The sequence below is a fragment of the Cibotium barometz genome, chromosome 29 (genome assembly GCF_041138505.1).
Source record: "Cibotium barometz isolate CiBa-2024 chromosome 29, ASM4113850v1, whole genome shotgun sequence".
NCBI lineage: Eukaryota > Viridiplantae > Streptophyta > Polypodiopsida > Cyatheales > Cibotiaceae > Cibotium > Cibotium barometz.
This window is the reverse complement of record NC_141074.1, coordinates 54,609,555-54,627,821: the sequence shown is the minus strand read 5'-3', so window position 1 is coordinate 54,627,821 and position 18,267 is coordinate 54,609,555. Positions and strand designations below refer to the sequence as shown.

General features: G+C 40.7%; 1 protein-coding gene across 2 annotated transcripts; it reads left to right on the top strand.

The window, feature by feature from the left end:
• Window positions 1–13,211: 13,211 nt before the first annotated feature.
• Window positions 13,212–15,331, top strand: LOC147622372 (stress-related protein-like). 2 transcript variants are annotated; one of them, XM_086823493.1, is made up of 4 exons: window positions 13,212–13,319; window positions 13,413–13,458; window positions 13,596–13,835; window positions 14,723–15,331. In XM_086823493.1, the coding sequence occupies exons 2-4, from the start codon at window positions 13,438–13,440 to the stop codon at window positions 15,113–15,115; spliced, it is 654 nt and encodes a 217-aa protein (XP_086679619.1). In that variant the 5' UTR covers window positions 13,212–13,319; window positions 13,413–13,437; the 3' UTR covers window positions 15,116–15,331. The 2 variants fall into 2 exon arrangements, with proteins under 2 accessions (XP_086679619.1, XP_086679620.1); XM_086823494.1 differs by having other exon boundaries at window positions 13,218–13,319; window positions 13,408–13,458.
• The last annotated feature ends 2,936 nt before the right edge of the window (window positions 15,332–18,267 follow it).

Genomic DNA, 18,267 nt, shown 5'->3' with positions numbered 1-18,267 from the left:
AGAACAAAGTTGGATCTAAAGGCAGAGAAATGCATCTTCATTAGTTATGCTATGGAGCAAAAAGGTCATAGATGCTATAGCCCTACCACTCGTGAGATGTGAGTAAGCAGAGATCTTCAATGAGAGGAGTAGCTGGTATGCCAGTAGTGAAGGTAATATAAGATGCAGATGTAAGAAGTGCTGATGTTGCACCACATGTAGAGTAGCAATCACAGGTGCTGAGTGGACTTAGGGAGTCCTCGAGCAGTGGATCCAATGTTAGTCCATGGTCAGACAGGTTGAGGAATGATGCAGGTACACATGTATCACGGAAAGGAAAAGGAAAGGTAGATCAAACTTTTGTGCCTGATCTGCCAGCAGGTCACTTATATGTGGATGGTGACTCTAGTGGCTCTGAGCAGAGCCTTGATGAGGAGCTTGGCATTCCGTTTGTGATTACTCCTGGTGTAAGGAGAACCATAGTTGTTTTGAGGACACCTAGCAGTGATCTAGGTGTACGCATGTCTACGAGAGTTAGATACCCTGTTGTTGGACAGGTTGAGATATGATGGATATACATCCCATCATTATGCTTACATGGTAAATGCAATACAGGAGGTTGAGCCCACTTGCTTTGAGCAGGCAATTGGAAATAATAAATGGGAAGATGTCATGGATGAGGAGATGGCAGCACTGGATGCAAATGCAACATGGGAGTTAGTGCCTTTGCCTAAGGAAAAGAAGGCAATTGGATGCAAGTGGGTGTATAAAGTCAAGCACAATGCTGATGGTTCAGTGAGCAGGTACAAGGCAAGATTGGTTGCCAAGGGCTATGTGCAGACTTATGGCATAGACTATGAGGAGACATTCAGCCCGCGGTTGCAAGAATGGCAACCATGAGAGCTGTCATTGCTATGGCTCTTGCATGGTGATTTGCAAGAAGAAGTGTACATGATGCAGCCACCAGGTTATGAGAGTGATGCACATCCAAATTTTGTGTGTAGGTTATGTAAAGCATTGTATGGCTTGAAGCAGGCACCCAGAGCATGGTCAAACAAGATCGGGGAGTATCTTGTTACCATTGGATTTTAGATATCCAATGTAGATTTTTCACTTTATGTGAAAAAGACAGATAGAGGGATCATGCTATTAGTCATCTATGTGAATGACTTGATTTATCACTTGGTGATAGTGATACAGACATACATGATGTCAGGATGCTTTTGAAGTAGAAGTTTGAGATGAAGGATTTCGATGAGCTGCGGTATTTCTTGGGCATAGAGGCGGTGAGATCACCTCATGGCATTTTACTATTGTAGAGGCCGTATGGCTTGGACATGTTGTCCAAGTATGGTATGACAAGTTGTAAACCTATTTCAGTGCCATTGGAGCAGAACACAAAGCTTTCCATAGATACAGGTGAGCTTTTGGTGGAGAATCCCACTACATACAGGCGTATAGTGGGTAGTTTGATCTACATGACCATTACAAGGCTAGACTTGAGCTATGCTGTTGGACTTGTGAGTCAGTTTATGCAGGCCCCTAGGAAGCCACACTTGGATGCGGCTAGATGGATCCTTAGGTACATAAATTCCACAGTTGATTATGGACTTTTCTATGAGGCTGGTACTGAGATACATTTGCATGGGTACACATATGCTGATTGGGCTGGAAGTATTGCATAGACAGGAGATCTACCCGTGTTTATGTTATCATTTGGGAGTGCTACTGTGAGTTGGAGCAGTAAGAAGCAGCCAACAGATGCCTTGTCGAGCACAGAGACAAAGTACAGGGGTGCTACTATGGCAGCTTGTGAGGTAGCTTGGTTTTAGAAGCTACTTGGTGACATGGGAGAGCCCGTGGATAGGACAGTTGTGATATATTATGATAACATGAGCAGCATACAGTTGGCCAGTAACCCAGTATATCATGCTAGAATGAAGCACATTGAGGTGCATTATTACTTTGTGAGGGAGAAGGTTCTAGCAGGAGATGTAGATCTGGTATATGTCAGCACAGAGGATTAGGTAGCTGATATCTTCACACTGAGGCATTGAGCACAAAGAAGCTCCACAAGTTTAGGAGCTTACTTGGAGTGCAGTGTGCTTACTTGGAGTGCAGTGTGTGCAGTTGAGCTCGAGGGGGAGTGTTGAGATATCGAGCTCAACTAGTGCTACAGCGGACATTGATGACCCGCCTCGGTGATAGCTTCCGCATCTACACCACTGGCATGGTTAATGAGATTATGGATGATATGCGGCTAGTGGGATGACAGGCTATGTGACAGCCATTTTGGATTACTAGAGACTGGCATAGTTATAGCGCCAGCTCATTTAGTCGCGTTCACATTATATGGACCGACCCTTGTATGTTGTAGTAGTTGAGTACTAACCCATATAGTGTGTACTCTTATCTTTATGTTATGTTGGTTGAGTAGAGAAGAAGAAGATAGAAGAAAATTTATCTATCCATCTCTCTCTTGTGTCTTGCTCTCTCTTGTGTGTGTGTGTTTGCTTGCTAGGGTTTGAAGCTCTCCCTCTCCCCCACATTCTCTTTAGCATATAGAGTCCACCGCAATGGAGGAAAACATGCACAATCAAATAGCCCAAGATGGGAAAGGAAGATATAACAATTAAGTAAAGAAGAGTGGGAGAAAAAGAGGAAAGAAATCAAAGCAAAAATAGAAGGTGGAAGAACATAAAGAAATTCCAAGGGAGTAGGAACCCAAAAATTAACCAAAATCATTATAAGAGAAGTAATAGAACAGAACAAAACAATACCATGAACATGGCAATACCATGAACATGGCAGAAAAAGGTAAACTCACTAGGAATGAACGAACACCACGGACGCAACGAAAAAATCAGCGCTTTTTGCTATCAAGCGGCGAATTAACCAGGCGAGAATCGGCAAAAAATAGCCCTCTTCAAAAGCCATCGAATAGATTGGAGCTCCTAAATGGCAAGAAGATGCAGTTGGCGTGGCATTTGACTGCCACGTCAATTGCAAGTTCTAGCCTACAGGCCCCAACGTCGTCCATCGCCCATCTCGAAGCCGTCTACGCCGTCTACATCGTCAACTCATCTGAGTGTCTACATCGGCAACGTTGTCAAGAACGCCTCGACCTCGTCTATGTTGCCGTCGGCATCCCACGTGGCAATATGATGTGGCTGCCACGTCATATGCCACGAGGGTTGGCCGGCCTCAAGTTGAGCTTCACCTCCTCCTCTGCTCTCAAGCTTTCATACGCATTGAAAGCAAGGCACACAACAATTGTGGGCAAAATTGGAATTTAATTTACTTCAAATTTCTGAGCTTTTGCATTTATTTAATTATTTCCAAGCTTTTGCATGTATTTAATTATTTTTATTACAAAATTTATTCCTTCAGCCCAGACTCAAAATTCACGCTTTTTCTACTCATCCATGCTAAAAAAGGACAGTTTAGTGTATTTTTAACCAAAAGTATGAAAAAAAGGTTGTAGCCCTTATATTAAGGTTTTATTTTTTATCGAGAAATATATTAAGGCTTTATTTATATATATATATATATTAATTACAATTACAAAAGTGACATATAGTATAGATTTGGGAACAAATATAGAGTAGGTTCAAGAGTTGTCCTTATTTTGATTAGTTAAAAAATAAGTAATGGTTGAGATTTCTTTAGTCCTTATTTTGAGGCTATATTTTAGTTATTTTGAGGTTCATAATTGGTAGTTTTCTTCCTTAAAGGGTACTTTAGATTGAGAAGCTTTGAAAAAAGTATTTGAACTAGATGGTGCTTGTGTGTGTGTGTGTGTTGATAAAAAACAGAAGCAAGAGAGGGCACACACAAGAGAAGCAAACCCTAATCCATATCCATCAATCATAAAGAAGGAGAGAAGCCATAGTCATCATCTCTCTCACACACACAAAGGAGAACACAACATAGTGTTGTGTCCACACTACAAAGTAAACCTAATGTAATGTCCACACCACACATGACCAGCTGGACGCGGTCATAAACACACCACATGATATCTATCTACCATACTGTCACTCTGTCAGCACCCATGTGCTATCCTCCAGCTGTATACGAGCTTGACATTTCAACACTCCCCCTCAAACTCGACATGTCCATCTCTAGGACTCCCAATCTAGTACGGAAATACTCGAACTTATCCTTACCAAGTGCTTTGGTAAAGATATCTGCAACCTGCTCATCTGTCTGCACATATGTCAAATCAACATGCCCATCTAGCACCTTCTCTGTGATGAAGTGATAGTGGACCTCAATATGTTTGGTCCTGGCATGATAAACTGGGTTGCTCGCAAGCTGAATACTACTCATGTTGTCACAATGAATGACAACTCTCATATCACTCTGTAACCTGACATCATCTAGCAACTTCTTCAACCACATAGCCTCACATGCAGCTATGGCTGCTCCACTCTGCCTCTGTGGTAGATAAAGTAACTGTAGGTTGCTTTTTACTGTTCCAACTCACAGCTCCACTACCAAGGCTGAAAACATAGCCACTGGTAGACCGCCTGTCATATGCACTACTGGCCCAATCTGCATCTGTATATCCATAGACATGCATGTCTTTTCCTGCCTCATAGAAAAGACCATAATGCACGGTAGTTTTGACGTATCTCAGAATACGTCTCACAGCATCCAAGTGAGGTTTATGAGGATTCTGCATAAACTGACTCACCAAACCAACTGCATAACTGAGATCTGGCCTCGTAATGGTCATGTAGATAAGGCTACCAACCATTCTCCTGTACATGGTGATATCATCAAGCTCATCACCCAAATCAGCCCTAAGCTTCATGTTTTGCTCTAATGGTGTCAACATTGGTTTGCATGCTGTCATACCATACTTTGCCAGCATGTAAAGTGCATATTGCCTTTGCACCAGCCATATACCTTTGCTTGTTCTTATCACCTCAATGCCAAGAAAGAACCTTAAATCACCAAGGTCTTTCATATCAAACTCTTTGCATAAAGAGGCCTTAACCTCATCAATGCCTTTCCCACAATCACCTGTGATAATCAAATCATCAACATAAATGACTATCATCACGATACCATCATGTGTTTTCTTCACATAAAGTGAAGAGTCTGCATTTCCAACCACAAATCCAATACTGACAAGATATCTGCTGATCTTGTCACTCCAAGCACGAGGTGCTTGCTTCAAACCATAGATTGCTTTCTTTAACCTGCAAACAAAAGTCGGATATTTTGGATGTACATATCCTTCTGGCTGTTCCATGTACACCTCTTCTTGTAGTTCACCATTCAAGAAAGCATTTTTTACATCCATTTGATGTAAAGCCCAACCTTTTTGTGCTGCTAGTACAATGATAGACCTCACTGTAGCCATCTTAGCCACTGGGCTGAAAGTTTCATCATAATCAAGACCATAAGTTTGTGCATATCCTTTAGCGACCAGCCTTGCCTTATGTCTCTCTAGGCTGCCATCTGACTTGCACTTTACCTTATACACCCATTTGCAACCAATTGCATTCTTTCCTTGAGGTAACTCAGCCAATTCCCATGTATCATTTTTGTCCAAAGCATCTATCTCTTCATCCATGGCTTTCTCCCATACATGCTCTCCAATAGCCTCTGTATAGCATGTAGGTTCCACATGCTTTACCATAGATGTCATGTATGCATAGTGCATAGCAAAATCTCGATATGTCAATCTTTCAACTGGATATCTGACTCTCTGGGATCTCCGCAATACATGCGGGTCACTCTCTACACCTGTAACTCTAGCATGTGGTGGTACATATCTGTCCTGCCTAGCACCAGGTGTGCGTAAAACAGGTACGCCGAGCTCCTCATCCAAACTCTCAGAACTAGATGATTCATAACCTGTGATTCCAATTCCTTCGACTTTCTTCTTGCCTTTATCCATAGCACTACTCCCAGTGCTCACACTCTCATGCCTCAAACATCCTGACCATGGACGTATACTGCTACTCTCAGCTTCTGCTCTGCTGGCCCAGACATAGTAGTAGAACTAGAACTTGCTTGTGATGGCAAGTTCACAGGCACATTAGCCTCAAGTGAGTCAATGACTCCCTCATCTTTTGCTTTGTACCAACTAGCAAGCTCATCAAACACCACATCTTATGAGATGACTACTTGTCTAGTTTGAGGGTTATAACATTTGTAGGCCTTTCGATCCTGTGCATATCCAACAAATACACATTTCTCTGCCTTAGGATCCAACTTCCGTCTTCTTTCATCAGGCACATGGACATAAGCTACGCATCCACCAAAGACTTTGAGATGTCCAATGTCTGGCCTGTAACCTGTAAGCCGCATCTCTGGCGTGCTTCCATGAATGGCTGCTGTAGGTGTTTTGTTCAGGATATACACTGCAGTAGCACATGCTTCTGCCCAATAGTAATCTGGCATGCTCTTTTCATTGAGCATTGCCCTTGCCACTTCACATATGACTCGATTCTTTCTCTCAGCCACACCATTCTGCTGAGGTGTATACCTGCATGTCAACTGTCTTCTTATCCCATGCTTCCGCAAGAAATGCTCAAAAGCTTTTGAGGTGTATTCACCACCTCCATCTGTTCTCAAACATTTAATCCAACAGCCATATTGCTTTTCTACAAGAGCTTTGAAATCCATGAACTTTTCCAGCACTTCACTCTTCTCTTTCAAAAAGTATATCCATGTCATCCTGCTGAAGTCATCTATAAATGTCACATAGTATAGACTTCCTTTGATAGATGGATTTTGTGCAGGGCCCCATACATCACTGTGTACTATCTCAAGTGGCCTGTTACTCATATTTCCTTCTCTAGGAAACCTCAACCTTGCCTGCTTTCCAAACTGACAAGCTTCACAAACATGCATATGTCCATCATATTTGAATCGAGGCAATCCACTGACAATGCCTCTTGTTTGCATGTTCTTTAATCTCTGTATATTGACATGTCCAATCCTCTTGTGCCACATGTCAATGTCCTGCACAATCCCATTGCTCTTTGAAAACATGGCTGAGCTCAATTCTGGTATGCCAATTTGAACAACCTTCCTTCCTTCTTGCCCTTGGCAATAAATCTACAGCCATGCTTAAAGTCTTCCACAAAACAGCCATTCTCATTGAATCTTACTTGTAATCCCTGCTCAACCATTTGGCCTACTGATGCCAAATTCTTTGTGATGGATGGTACATATAACACTTCTGACGTATTCTTCACATTTCCATCATGCATCCTCAAAGGCACACTGCCAACATGTGTTATAAGATGCTGAGTATCATCTCCTGTGACCACATAACCATTTGTATCCAATGGTTGCATCTTCTCAAACCACTCACCATGACATGTCATGTGGTTTGAGGCACATGAATCCATATACCATGACTCATCTCCTGCATTCTGAGAATCCATTGTCCCCATAATGTGCTTCATTGCAAAAAGATGATTTGAACTCCCATCATTGTTACTGGTAGATGCATAATTTCCATGTTGTGGTCTTCCATTCCTCACATCATTCTGCTTTTTGTAACAATCTTTTGCCATATGTCCAAGTTTGCCACAATAGTGACATTCAATCCCATTCAAATTTTGTTAAGGACCTTGCCATCGTCCTCTACCACCACGAGCACCTGTTCCAAATCTCCCCCTATGGGATTGAAATCCACGACCTCCACGTGATCCAAATGATGACTGTGAATTCTGAAAATTCTGATTTGATTGTGGTTGAGTAGACCTGTCATTCCAACCACGTCCTCCACGGCCTCGAGGGGTAAATCTCCCCCTGCCTCGAAAGCCTCTAGATGAGTAAAAAGCCTGATTCCTTGCATGCTCATCATTGCGTGACGAGGATGCACCACCTGTAACACTCATACCACCAAGGCCAAGCTTCAATTCTTCCACAATGAGCAATGACACAAGCTCATTAAAGTCTGGCATTCCTCCCAACCTTACTGAGATGAAAGTGTCAAAAGATTTGTATTCTTTGCCTAAACCACGCAATGTGAGAGCAACCAAATCATCATCATCCATTGGGGCATGGATTGATGACAAGGAATCTGCATAACCCTTGATTTCCTGAACATACTCATGTATACTCCTATTCCTTCGTGTTACACTGTGAATCTGTTGCTTTAGTTGTATCTTCCTTGCACCAGTGTCCGTCTCATACATTCGGCACAATATACCCCATGCTTCTTTCGGTGTATCTGCATCTTGGATGTGAATAAGCAAGGCATCTGTTACACATATTGAAAAATAATGCAACACTTTCGAAGACCGCTCTACCCATTGCTTGTGAGCCAGCAACTGAGCATTATTTGGTTGAGGAGGTAGAAATGGCTCCGGATCTTCATCCGATACAAGGCTCCACAATCCTTTGCCTTTCAAAAAACTCTTCATTCGAAACTTCCACACTTGGAAGTTGGTTCTGTCAAGCTTCTCTCCAACAATTTGTACTGGACCATCTCCCATTTTGAATACATGTGATGTACCCTGATGTAACACTCTTCCCGATGCTTTCCAAAGCTCCAAATGATTATGAACTAAGCTCAATATGTGCTATACATATGCATTCACACCACAAATGACTTCATGTTGCATAAGAACTTCATTTGTATCATCAAAATTGAAAAAGGGTAAAGTTGAATTTTCTGGTTTTTTTCTCGCCAGTAATTTCTCGCCAGTAACCAGTCAAAGATTATGCTCTAAATCCTTCAAATCTTGTCCAAATGCAATGATTCAACTTACATTGGCTTCCCAACACATTGCTCCAACATATCCTCGAAGGGTTTGATCAAATTCTTAAAGGTGAATGAGAACCACCAATTTTTGTAGCTCCCTGGTTTGCCTTTTTCTGCATCTGTCAGGTACCACCTCTCACTAAAAGTGCTCTATCTCCTTCAAATCTTATCCAAATTCAAAACTTTTTGAATCAAAAGTTTAGCAACTCATAGAACTCTACTTGTACCAAAGGAATTAGGCCAATTTGATATAGACAAGGATTAATGCCTTGATTAATAATGCTCTGTTTCTGGACAGACTTTCTGCAAACCTATAAACCTCTGCTAATTGAGTTCAATGAGCTCCAAATACATCAAATGAGCTGCCCCAAATGTTATCTTGCTCTCAATTACACTTTTGCTAAGTATTCCAAGCTTTAAAGCATCCAATTTGGTGTCCAAATGAGGGAATTAGACCATAATCATTGCAAACTGTCCAAGAAACTCTTCCAGAAAGCGCTGCCTGCTCTTGGGGGCTGTAGAAGAGGGGCAATTCACAATTGAGGTGATAAGATTCTTAGCAATGACCTAAACCAACTTGTGCTTGAAGGGTTTGGCTCAATTCTTCCTCTAGCTTCTGCAATCGATCCTCCACCGGGCATACGTTCTCTGTTTTTGTAGAGTCCAAAAAACCAAAATTTTTTCCTTCACAAATTGCCTGTAATGCATCAATTTTCCATGCAATGACTTGCCCCAAAGTTGCTAATACATGTGTTCATTCACAATACATGAGAGCCTCAGTGTTTGCTTTGCATTTGATCCAATACATTTGCCAAGACACACTCCTTCATAAGCTTTCCATTAAAGCTTCAAAAACAGAAATATTTTGCTTGCTTTTGCACCTTTAATCTTCTCTTACACTTGCTCTTGATACCTGCAATCCGCAGAGGGGGTCTTGCTACACTTACCAATGGTCCTTAGCTCTCAGATCTGATGCCGATGTGTGCTCCACAGCTTCTCCTTTGCTCCAAGCTCCAATGGCTTCCTTCACAGCTTTTTTTTCTTCTTCCCTCTTCTCTCACTCACTCTCACAACACAGCTAATGAGCTCTAGGCTCTGATACCATGATAAAAAACAGAAGCAGGAGAGGGCACACACAAGAGAAGCAAACCCTAATCCATATCCATCAATCATAAAGAAGGAGAGAAGCATAGTCATCATCTCTCACACACACACAAAGGAGAACACAACATAGTGTTGTGTCCACACTACAAAGTAAACCTAATGTAATGTCCACACCACACATGACCAGCTGGACGCGGTCATAAACACACCACACGATATCTATCTACCATACTGTCACTCTGTCAGCACCCATGTGCTATCCTCTAGCTGTATACGAGCTTGACATTTCAACATGTGTGTGTGTGTGTGTGTGTTTGAGATATTGAGAGAGCGAGAGGGAGAGGTGAGTTGTGTGTGTGTGTGTGTGTGTGTGTGTGAGAGAGAGAGAGAGAGAGAGAGAGAGAGCGAGAGAGAGAGAGAGATTGACAGAGAGCGAGAGGGAGAGGTGAGTTGTGTGTGTGTGTGTATCATTTTATTGGAGTAATTTTATTGTGCTATTGAGAGAGATAAGATAAGAGAGACATAAATAGAGAGAGAGAGAGAGATAAAATGATGTTCTGCTCGTCGCTAGTTTCACAAAACTGCTCGCCCGAATTTGTTCGCAGAAAAAATCCCCCCAACTCATAATAGGGAAATAAAAAGTCATCTCACAAAACACAATACTACTAAAAACCTTTATCTATGTAAGATTCTAGCAGAGGTATTCAAAATTCATATCACAAAAAATATAATTTGTTAGTAATAACCAAGATGTGTACCAAGGTGATATGTGGGGTTCCATCTTTGAAGATTATAAATACAACAAAACCTCTGTATTCACCCATGTATGTTTATCTCTCGTTTCAAATAAAAACTCTTACACAAGATATCTAAGTTAAACACACAACCCATTGATGCATGTTTTTGGATGGGCATATTGTTCTTAAAAGTGTCTTGATTATCCCAAACATTGAATATGTCAAATGACTTATTTCAAATAAAATACGATAAGGACATTTTTAAATTTGTTAATGCATCTTGATATCCCTATAGACATTCAATTTTAAGAAAATATATACTTGGGGAAAAATGCCTATTGATGTTTAATTGTATTACTGTATCTTGATGTCCCTTTAGACATGCGAATCACATATAATTTTGGTTGAACGATATCTTTTAAAGATATCGTTGCATAGATGTTGGAGTAGGTAAGCAAGCACTCAAAAAAAGAATCACATCAAAAAGTGATCGTTGTGGTGTTGCTTTAATGAATTAACTTCTTAATAACCAGCCACTTGAAACAATGCCACATGGCAATTAATGAAGTTAAATGCATATAATATTAATGAAGTTAAATGCATATAATATTATCATATATTTTAGAAGGTGACAAGGCATGTGTAAGAGTTACTTTGTAGGCATCACTTTTACGAAAATGAGGCTTTTTTACATGTTTTGGTGAATATATATACACTTCATTTCTTGTAAGAGTAAACATAATTTTATGCTAAATAAAGTTCAAATAAGTCAGATGCGAAGAAGCTAATAAACGAGATTTGTGCTATATATGTTTTTAAAAAAAGCTAATAAGAAACTATCTCATGTGCACTTGGGTGTAATTATAAAATCTTTTTATTGATGATTCTAAAAAATTGTTGATAAGAAACTATCTCATGTGCAGTTGGGTATAATTATAAAATCTTTTTATTGATGATTCTAAAATGAGTTATGCATTATAGTATTAATAAAAGCATTATCTTTTCTCTTTTAGAATTATATTAACCATAGGTTTTGGCATACATGAATAATATGTGCCTACCTTTATTGACGTAAATTTTGGCATCATATGATCACACAATTCAACTTTTGGTTGCACCTAATATATGGACTTATTTGGTGTAGTATTCATAACTTTTTAGTGGTTAGATTGGCATGCATGTTGTTATGGATATTACTTTGGTATTTGTGACAACTAGTGTGAATGGTTGTAGAGAATATGTTTCAATCAGTATAGCCTAACAAGTATCCTATAGTCTATATACCACACTAATACTACCTACCCTACCCTTCATCCTTGTCTTTACAAATATACTCGTTTCTACACCCTACCCTTCATCATTACAAATATACTCCGTTCTACCTACACCGTAACCTTCATTACAAATGTAATACTTTCTTCTAGCATACTTGACATAAAACAATCTTTAAAAAACAAGTTTCACATATAAATACAGTTCCAAATAAAATTCCCTTATTCACTCGATTTTATTGTAGGTGCTTATTCACTCGATTTTATTGTAGGTGCATTAATTAAATGCCACTTACGTGGCATTTAATTAATGCCTACCATACCCCCCTTGCCTACCATAACCCCCTCGCCCTCCACAAGCTTCGAATGCTCACTCCCTACCCCGAGCACGCGTAGGCTTTCACGTTGAACCCTCGCTCCCTACTCAGCACCTCCCCTCACCGCCTGCTCGCCTTGTCCGCCCTCATTTGCTTGCCTCCCTCGCCTCCAATCTCCTCCCCTCGGTAGTTTGTGTCCCCTGACCCACCTTACGTCCTCATCCACTTGCTCACCTCCCCCACCTTGCCCTCGTTTGATCGCCTGGCTTAACCTGCCTGATCAACTCCAACTGCCTGGTCACCTCCACCCCTCCGTCCCTTGCACCTATGCACACTGGGAGGGAGTACGTTGTTTCCCCCGAAAAGATGGCTTCGTCTTACGTCAAGGGAGTGAAAGAGATGTTGGACAAAGGTGTGACAGGCTTGCTCACCCACTACGTGAGGTCAACTGACGAGCGTCCGGCCTTGTAAGAAGTGTGCACAAACGAAGAGATCCCTGTGATAGACGTGTCGCATGAGGTGTAGGAGCGAAGAGGTGAAGGATGATGATGCAGGAGGTACAGTAGTACACAATTTGCTCTATGAAAGAAGGCATTTTCTGGAAGCATGCAGAAACGTCACAATGAAGCGAGATCACACGAGATTCTTTCCAAAAAAGTGAAAAAATCATATTATTTAACTTTAAAAAAACCAACAAATAGATTTTGGGTGCCTATAATATGAAGAGCAAAATTAATTAAAAGCCACCAGAATAACGTTTTGGGTGTTTATTCTTACAAATGACGTCTATGGCGGGGACCCTTTGTTTATGTATGTATGTATGTATAGAAAATTGATGAAATGAGTTGCCCGTTCAAAGGACGCCCACGTAGCGTGTGAACAAGGGCGAATGACGAGAAGTCTAGGCTCGTGCACACCACACGGGTCAAGCACAGCAGCAGGAGTGGGTGGACACTGGTGAGAACGGTCAATTGCGAGAGAGCCGCAAGAAAAGGGACCGAGATAGGCATCTACCACGTGGCCAGGCGTGGGCCAGCGCGAGCTCCTAGGGTATCGTCGTGGGCGGCGACACCATTGGTTGGTTGTATATAAAAACGACACGCTTCTTCGCTCTCTGTTCTCCCACCGCCTCACGACTCTCTGACAGCAGCTCCAAACTTGAAGCGTTCGGGTAATTATGCGTCATTAAGTTACTAATTACCAGCTATTGGTGTAATTTGCCTTCACTGGCTCTCTCTCACTCAGTTGTTTTTGTCTAGTTTAGGAAGCATTTGTAGTTGCTCGATTAAATGGCCGCATCAATTGATCAGGTCTGTATTAAGTTTCGAAGATGATTAATTCGTTTGAATTTGTGATATGGTCGAATAGCAGGCAATTGGATTTAGACTGAAATGCTAAGGTTGCCTTCAAGCTAACATGGGCGATTAATTGATTCAATTTTTGCAAGGGCTGTGACCACCCGGACCACCCCCACCACGCGCAGCTCAAGTATCTGGGGTTTGTGGAGGTGACGGTGAGCTTGGCCACAGTTTGTGTTGTGCGGATTTACTATGTGGCCAAGGAGTGGTCAGGGAAGTGGAGGCCTCGGATAGACGAGGTGGAGAAGAAGGTGAAAGAGCTGGTCGGCCCTATCTACGACCTATTGGAAGGGAAGCAGCACGAGATCCTGCTCTTCTTTGATCACAAGGTAAACATTTTTTTAAAATTTTTATTTTTTAAATATCTTGGCTTGAAAGTAAAAAGTACACATATTATCGCCCAAAGACCCAAGTGCCATGGCTCACACAGAGAAGATTCAAACACATAACCCACAGGCAAATGATAAATCATTGTTTACATTTTTCGTTTTTTGGTATCTCTATATTTTTTTGAAATTCTCTCTCTATCAAGATACTGAATCCTAGGGCTGTGATGGTACTGAATCATAGGGCTGCTGATGAAGGCATGGAAGGAGGTTGTGAATTAAAAGTGGTGGTTATTAATAAGCTGTTATCAGCTAAAAGAGTTTATTTTGCTTATTTTGTTGAGCCACAGGGGGAGGTAAAAGCTGTTCTTAAAATGATAAAATACTGCTGATTTTTTAAAAAAGGGTTTCTTCATATCTTTGAAATTCGGTCTCAATTAAGGTACTGATCATGAGGCTGTTAATGAAGTCATGGAAGGAGATTGTGAGCTAAAAGTGGTGGTTATTAATAGGCTGCTCTCAGCTGGACGAGGTTATTTTGTTAAAAGCCATAGGAGGAGGCTGTGAGTCGAAATTTGATGGTTAAGGCTGTGCAAAGCTTCTAGTTTAATTACTTAAGAGGGATGTGATTAATCAACAAAAGTTGACTGCAAGAAGAGGGTATGAAGATGAAGTCAAAGATCCCTGCCTGGTGGCCCTTTTCTCCCCGTCTTTATTGCAAGCTGCTACTTCATGAAATTAGCCATAGAGGCAATGATTTTCTTGTAGTGAGGTGTGTTAATTAAGCCCTAGAGTGGAAATAATCATGAAGCCCTAGCTGACTATATGAACGATTAAGGGCTATGATTTAACAATTTATAAGCTAAAAGGGCGTCTTCTGATGCATGCAGGTGGATGTGATAGCGTGCACTGTACGCAAGCACACGCCACACAAGGTAAAAGAGTTGTCGGACGGGGCTATCGAGGTGGCGAAGAAGGTGCCGGATTTTCTTTTGGAGGTGGTGGGGGAGGTACAGAGGGTGGGGTTGGTGAAGACCACCACGGTCTACTTCAGTAAGTACGAGCCTCTGGCGGAGGAGTGGGCGCACGTGGCGTGGAAGCAGTTTCTCAAGCTGCCCTACTCAGTGAAGGCCGTGCACCTCTTCTCGCCTCCCGCCCTCTTCATTGGTGAGAAGTTCAATCAGGTGCTCTCTTCTTTGAAAGAGAAGCACCTCCCTCTTATCGACTACGTTCCTCTCCTTCCCATCAAGCGCATCGAAACCATCATCAAGAAAGATGCCTAGGGCCGCCCCTCCCCCTCCATCTCCCCCCTCGCTTCTCCCTCCCTCTCTCGCTGGCGCGCGCCCACAGCTATATATAGTACTACCAGTATTTCCGTTTCCACACGTCCTTATGAAATGCTTTTGACCTTTTATGAGTGGTGTTTCATGCCACATGAAATTGATCATGCGTGCTATTGTTCTAAATTTGTAATATATGTTGTTTTTTTTGTTTTTAAATGTTTAGTTTGGTATCACTTGTGTATTGTTATCGCAAGGACATGTTTTTTAGTTTGTGTTGCATGCTGCACAAAGTTGTAGTACATATATGTATGTGGGGTTATGCATATGGCTATGATGTGTGCATGTATGTATGTTTGCAGGATGAGTTTACAACTACAGTAGATTGGGTGTTGTGTTTGCGTTTGTTCTTCAAGGCCTTCTTCTTCTTTTGGACCTTTGATTTTGGTTCATTGGCCTTTGTAGGGGCTACTGTAGCCTTTCGACTTTGCACCCCTTCGACTTTGCACCCCTGGCTCTTTGGCTACTTGCTTCAAGTTAAAGCCTGGCCATTCTGTGTATTGGCAGCCTGGGATGTTCCTTTGGTTTCCACCCTCATCTTAGCTTGGAGCCTTGTAATGGCATTAAGGGGGATTGTGTGAATAAGTCCTTATTGTACATTTTAACAAGTTAAGGCTCGTCGAAGTGTTACTAGATGCTTCTACCCACATGGGTAATTGTCATTCTATTGGGACAATCAGGCTTATATGCATGGTCTTATCCACACTTATAGCTTCAAAGTAGTGAAAGCTAGAGAGAGTATCCATGTCATGCCTTTCAAAGTAGTAAAAACTAAGGAGCAATATTCTTTTCATGCCTTAAGAAGTAGCAAAACATGCTTTTTAAAGTAGTAAAAGCTAAGGGGAAGAATCCCTCTCATGCTTTTGATCAAAGTAACTAGTAAAATGTACCTACAAGTGTAAATTGAGGAGGTATTTACGTCTTCTCATCTAAGTAACATTCCATCATGCATCACTCTCCACCAAGTGATTGTTAGCACATAGTCAAATATGCCTTTGCATTCTACAAATCATATTTAGGGGAAATAGAGGATTTGGCACTAGAAACTGTATTTTTAACGATTTTTTTAACAAAAAAAAAACATATTTGGTAAAATGGCATGTTTCGAAGGTATACATTTATGAGTGAAGAGAACATGAATCCTTCTCACCATGGGTCAAGGAAAATTTGGGAGAGAGTTTTCCTTCTCCTCTCTCAAAGATGAGGCAGGTTTTTTTAGAAGTTAGAGGAAGCTCTAGACTGAAGTGGAATCCATCTTTTCCGATCTATGTGAAATTTGCATGACAATGTGCCACACCTTTACGTCATAGCTTTCAAAATCCTTTTATTTGCCATTTATATTATTCCTCGGGGATTCACTCATAATAAAGGGAGACGCCACCTGCGTGCATGAACCTAAAAAAAACCCCATATATATGATGCTCATAAGATGATAACACCCCCTATTTAAGCTTATAAGAATACCTTTAAAAATGACCATGTCACCCCCTTTCCTTATATCTATGTTTTTTCTCTAGCATTTACACGCTCCCTCTGCTTAGATTAAAGTATGTTACTTTGAACCTTAGTGAGGGAACATAAGTACTTCATGCATGCTACCAAGAAATAGATGTTAAGTACTAGGAAATCATCACTGTAAATCACCACAACCTACTTGAATCATTATTGAAGCATGTTGAGATCATTTCTTGGTATCCTTAGATCATTACCATACATGTACCTTAAAAGTAAGTACTATCTAGGCCCCTCCCCCTGATTTAAATTTAAGATTTAGTATTCATCTAAATACATGGCCTTACCCCTACCTTATAATCTTATGCCTCATTTCAAAAAACCCCCCTCTTGTACACTCACGTGATATCATAAGTTTTCTAAGAGTGAATCCCTCGGTATATTATTTTCATTTAGGGATTCAACTAGGTAACCATGGCATTTCCCATCTCCATAAAATGATGAGAGTTTAATTGCCACATGGATTGTACAACAAGTAAATGATGAAAGAATTTTACATTGATATAAACATCTTTGGAAAAATGGCATGTAGCTTGCATGACAATGTGCCACCCCCTTCATGCCATTGTTCAATTTCATATAGGGATTCAACTGGGTAGCCATGGCATCATGATGAGAGTTTAATTTCATATAGGGATTCATAGAGCCATTGTTTAAACTCATATAGTGATTCAACTGGGTAGTCATGGCATCATGATGAGAATTTAATTACCTTTGTATAGGAAGTAAATATGATGAAAGAATTTAACATTCATATTACAAAGTCATGATGCGGCACTCCATAAATATATCGACAGTTCATATGTAATGTACTTGGCATTTTCTACCTAAACTCTTTGTATGTTTATCCTTTTAATTATTGAGTTTTGCAAGGCTTCCTTAGTTAATCCAAGGTAAGATCCACAGACCTTTGTGTAACTTTGTCAAAATTGATGTTTGGAGCCAACATGTTTACAGTTAGATGCCCAAATACTACCCTAACAAGAGTGCAAGATTCTAGAAATTCTAACACCCATGCAATAAAAGCTCTCTCTCTCTCTCTCTCTCTCTCTCTCTCTCTCTCTCTCTCTCTCTCTCTCTCTCTCTCTCTCAATTCATTTGAACAAAGGCTTTTTATCATTGAAGATAAAGATAATCTAAAACACTTTAAATGCATTTATATTTCAAAGTGTGTTGAAATTATATCCATTAAAAATCTATCCATCCCTAATCTTTTGATTTATGGATTGGTCCTAATCATCATGACATGTAATTAAGTTATGAGGATACCTATCTTAGTATTCAAAGTTTTATAAAAAAGAAAAAATAACACGTTTTGATAGTTTTTATTAGTATCTAATTCGTGTCTATGGCGCAAAAGTGTTAGGCACAAGTAAGATGGAGGAGAGTTACTTCTCTAAGGCCATATATGGTTGATACGTTTATGGTACTCTTAAGTTGTTAGCACAACTGCAACTAGCTTGATTGATATAGAGGGGTCTTGGATGTAGAGCGATAGTGGAACAACCTAGAAGCTTAAAGCATCACAATCTCATCTCCATGGATATGTAGTGGTGGAGGAAAGCATGTTGCATGAAAGTGAT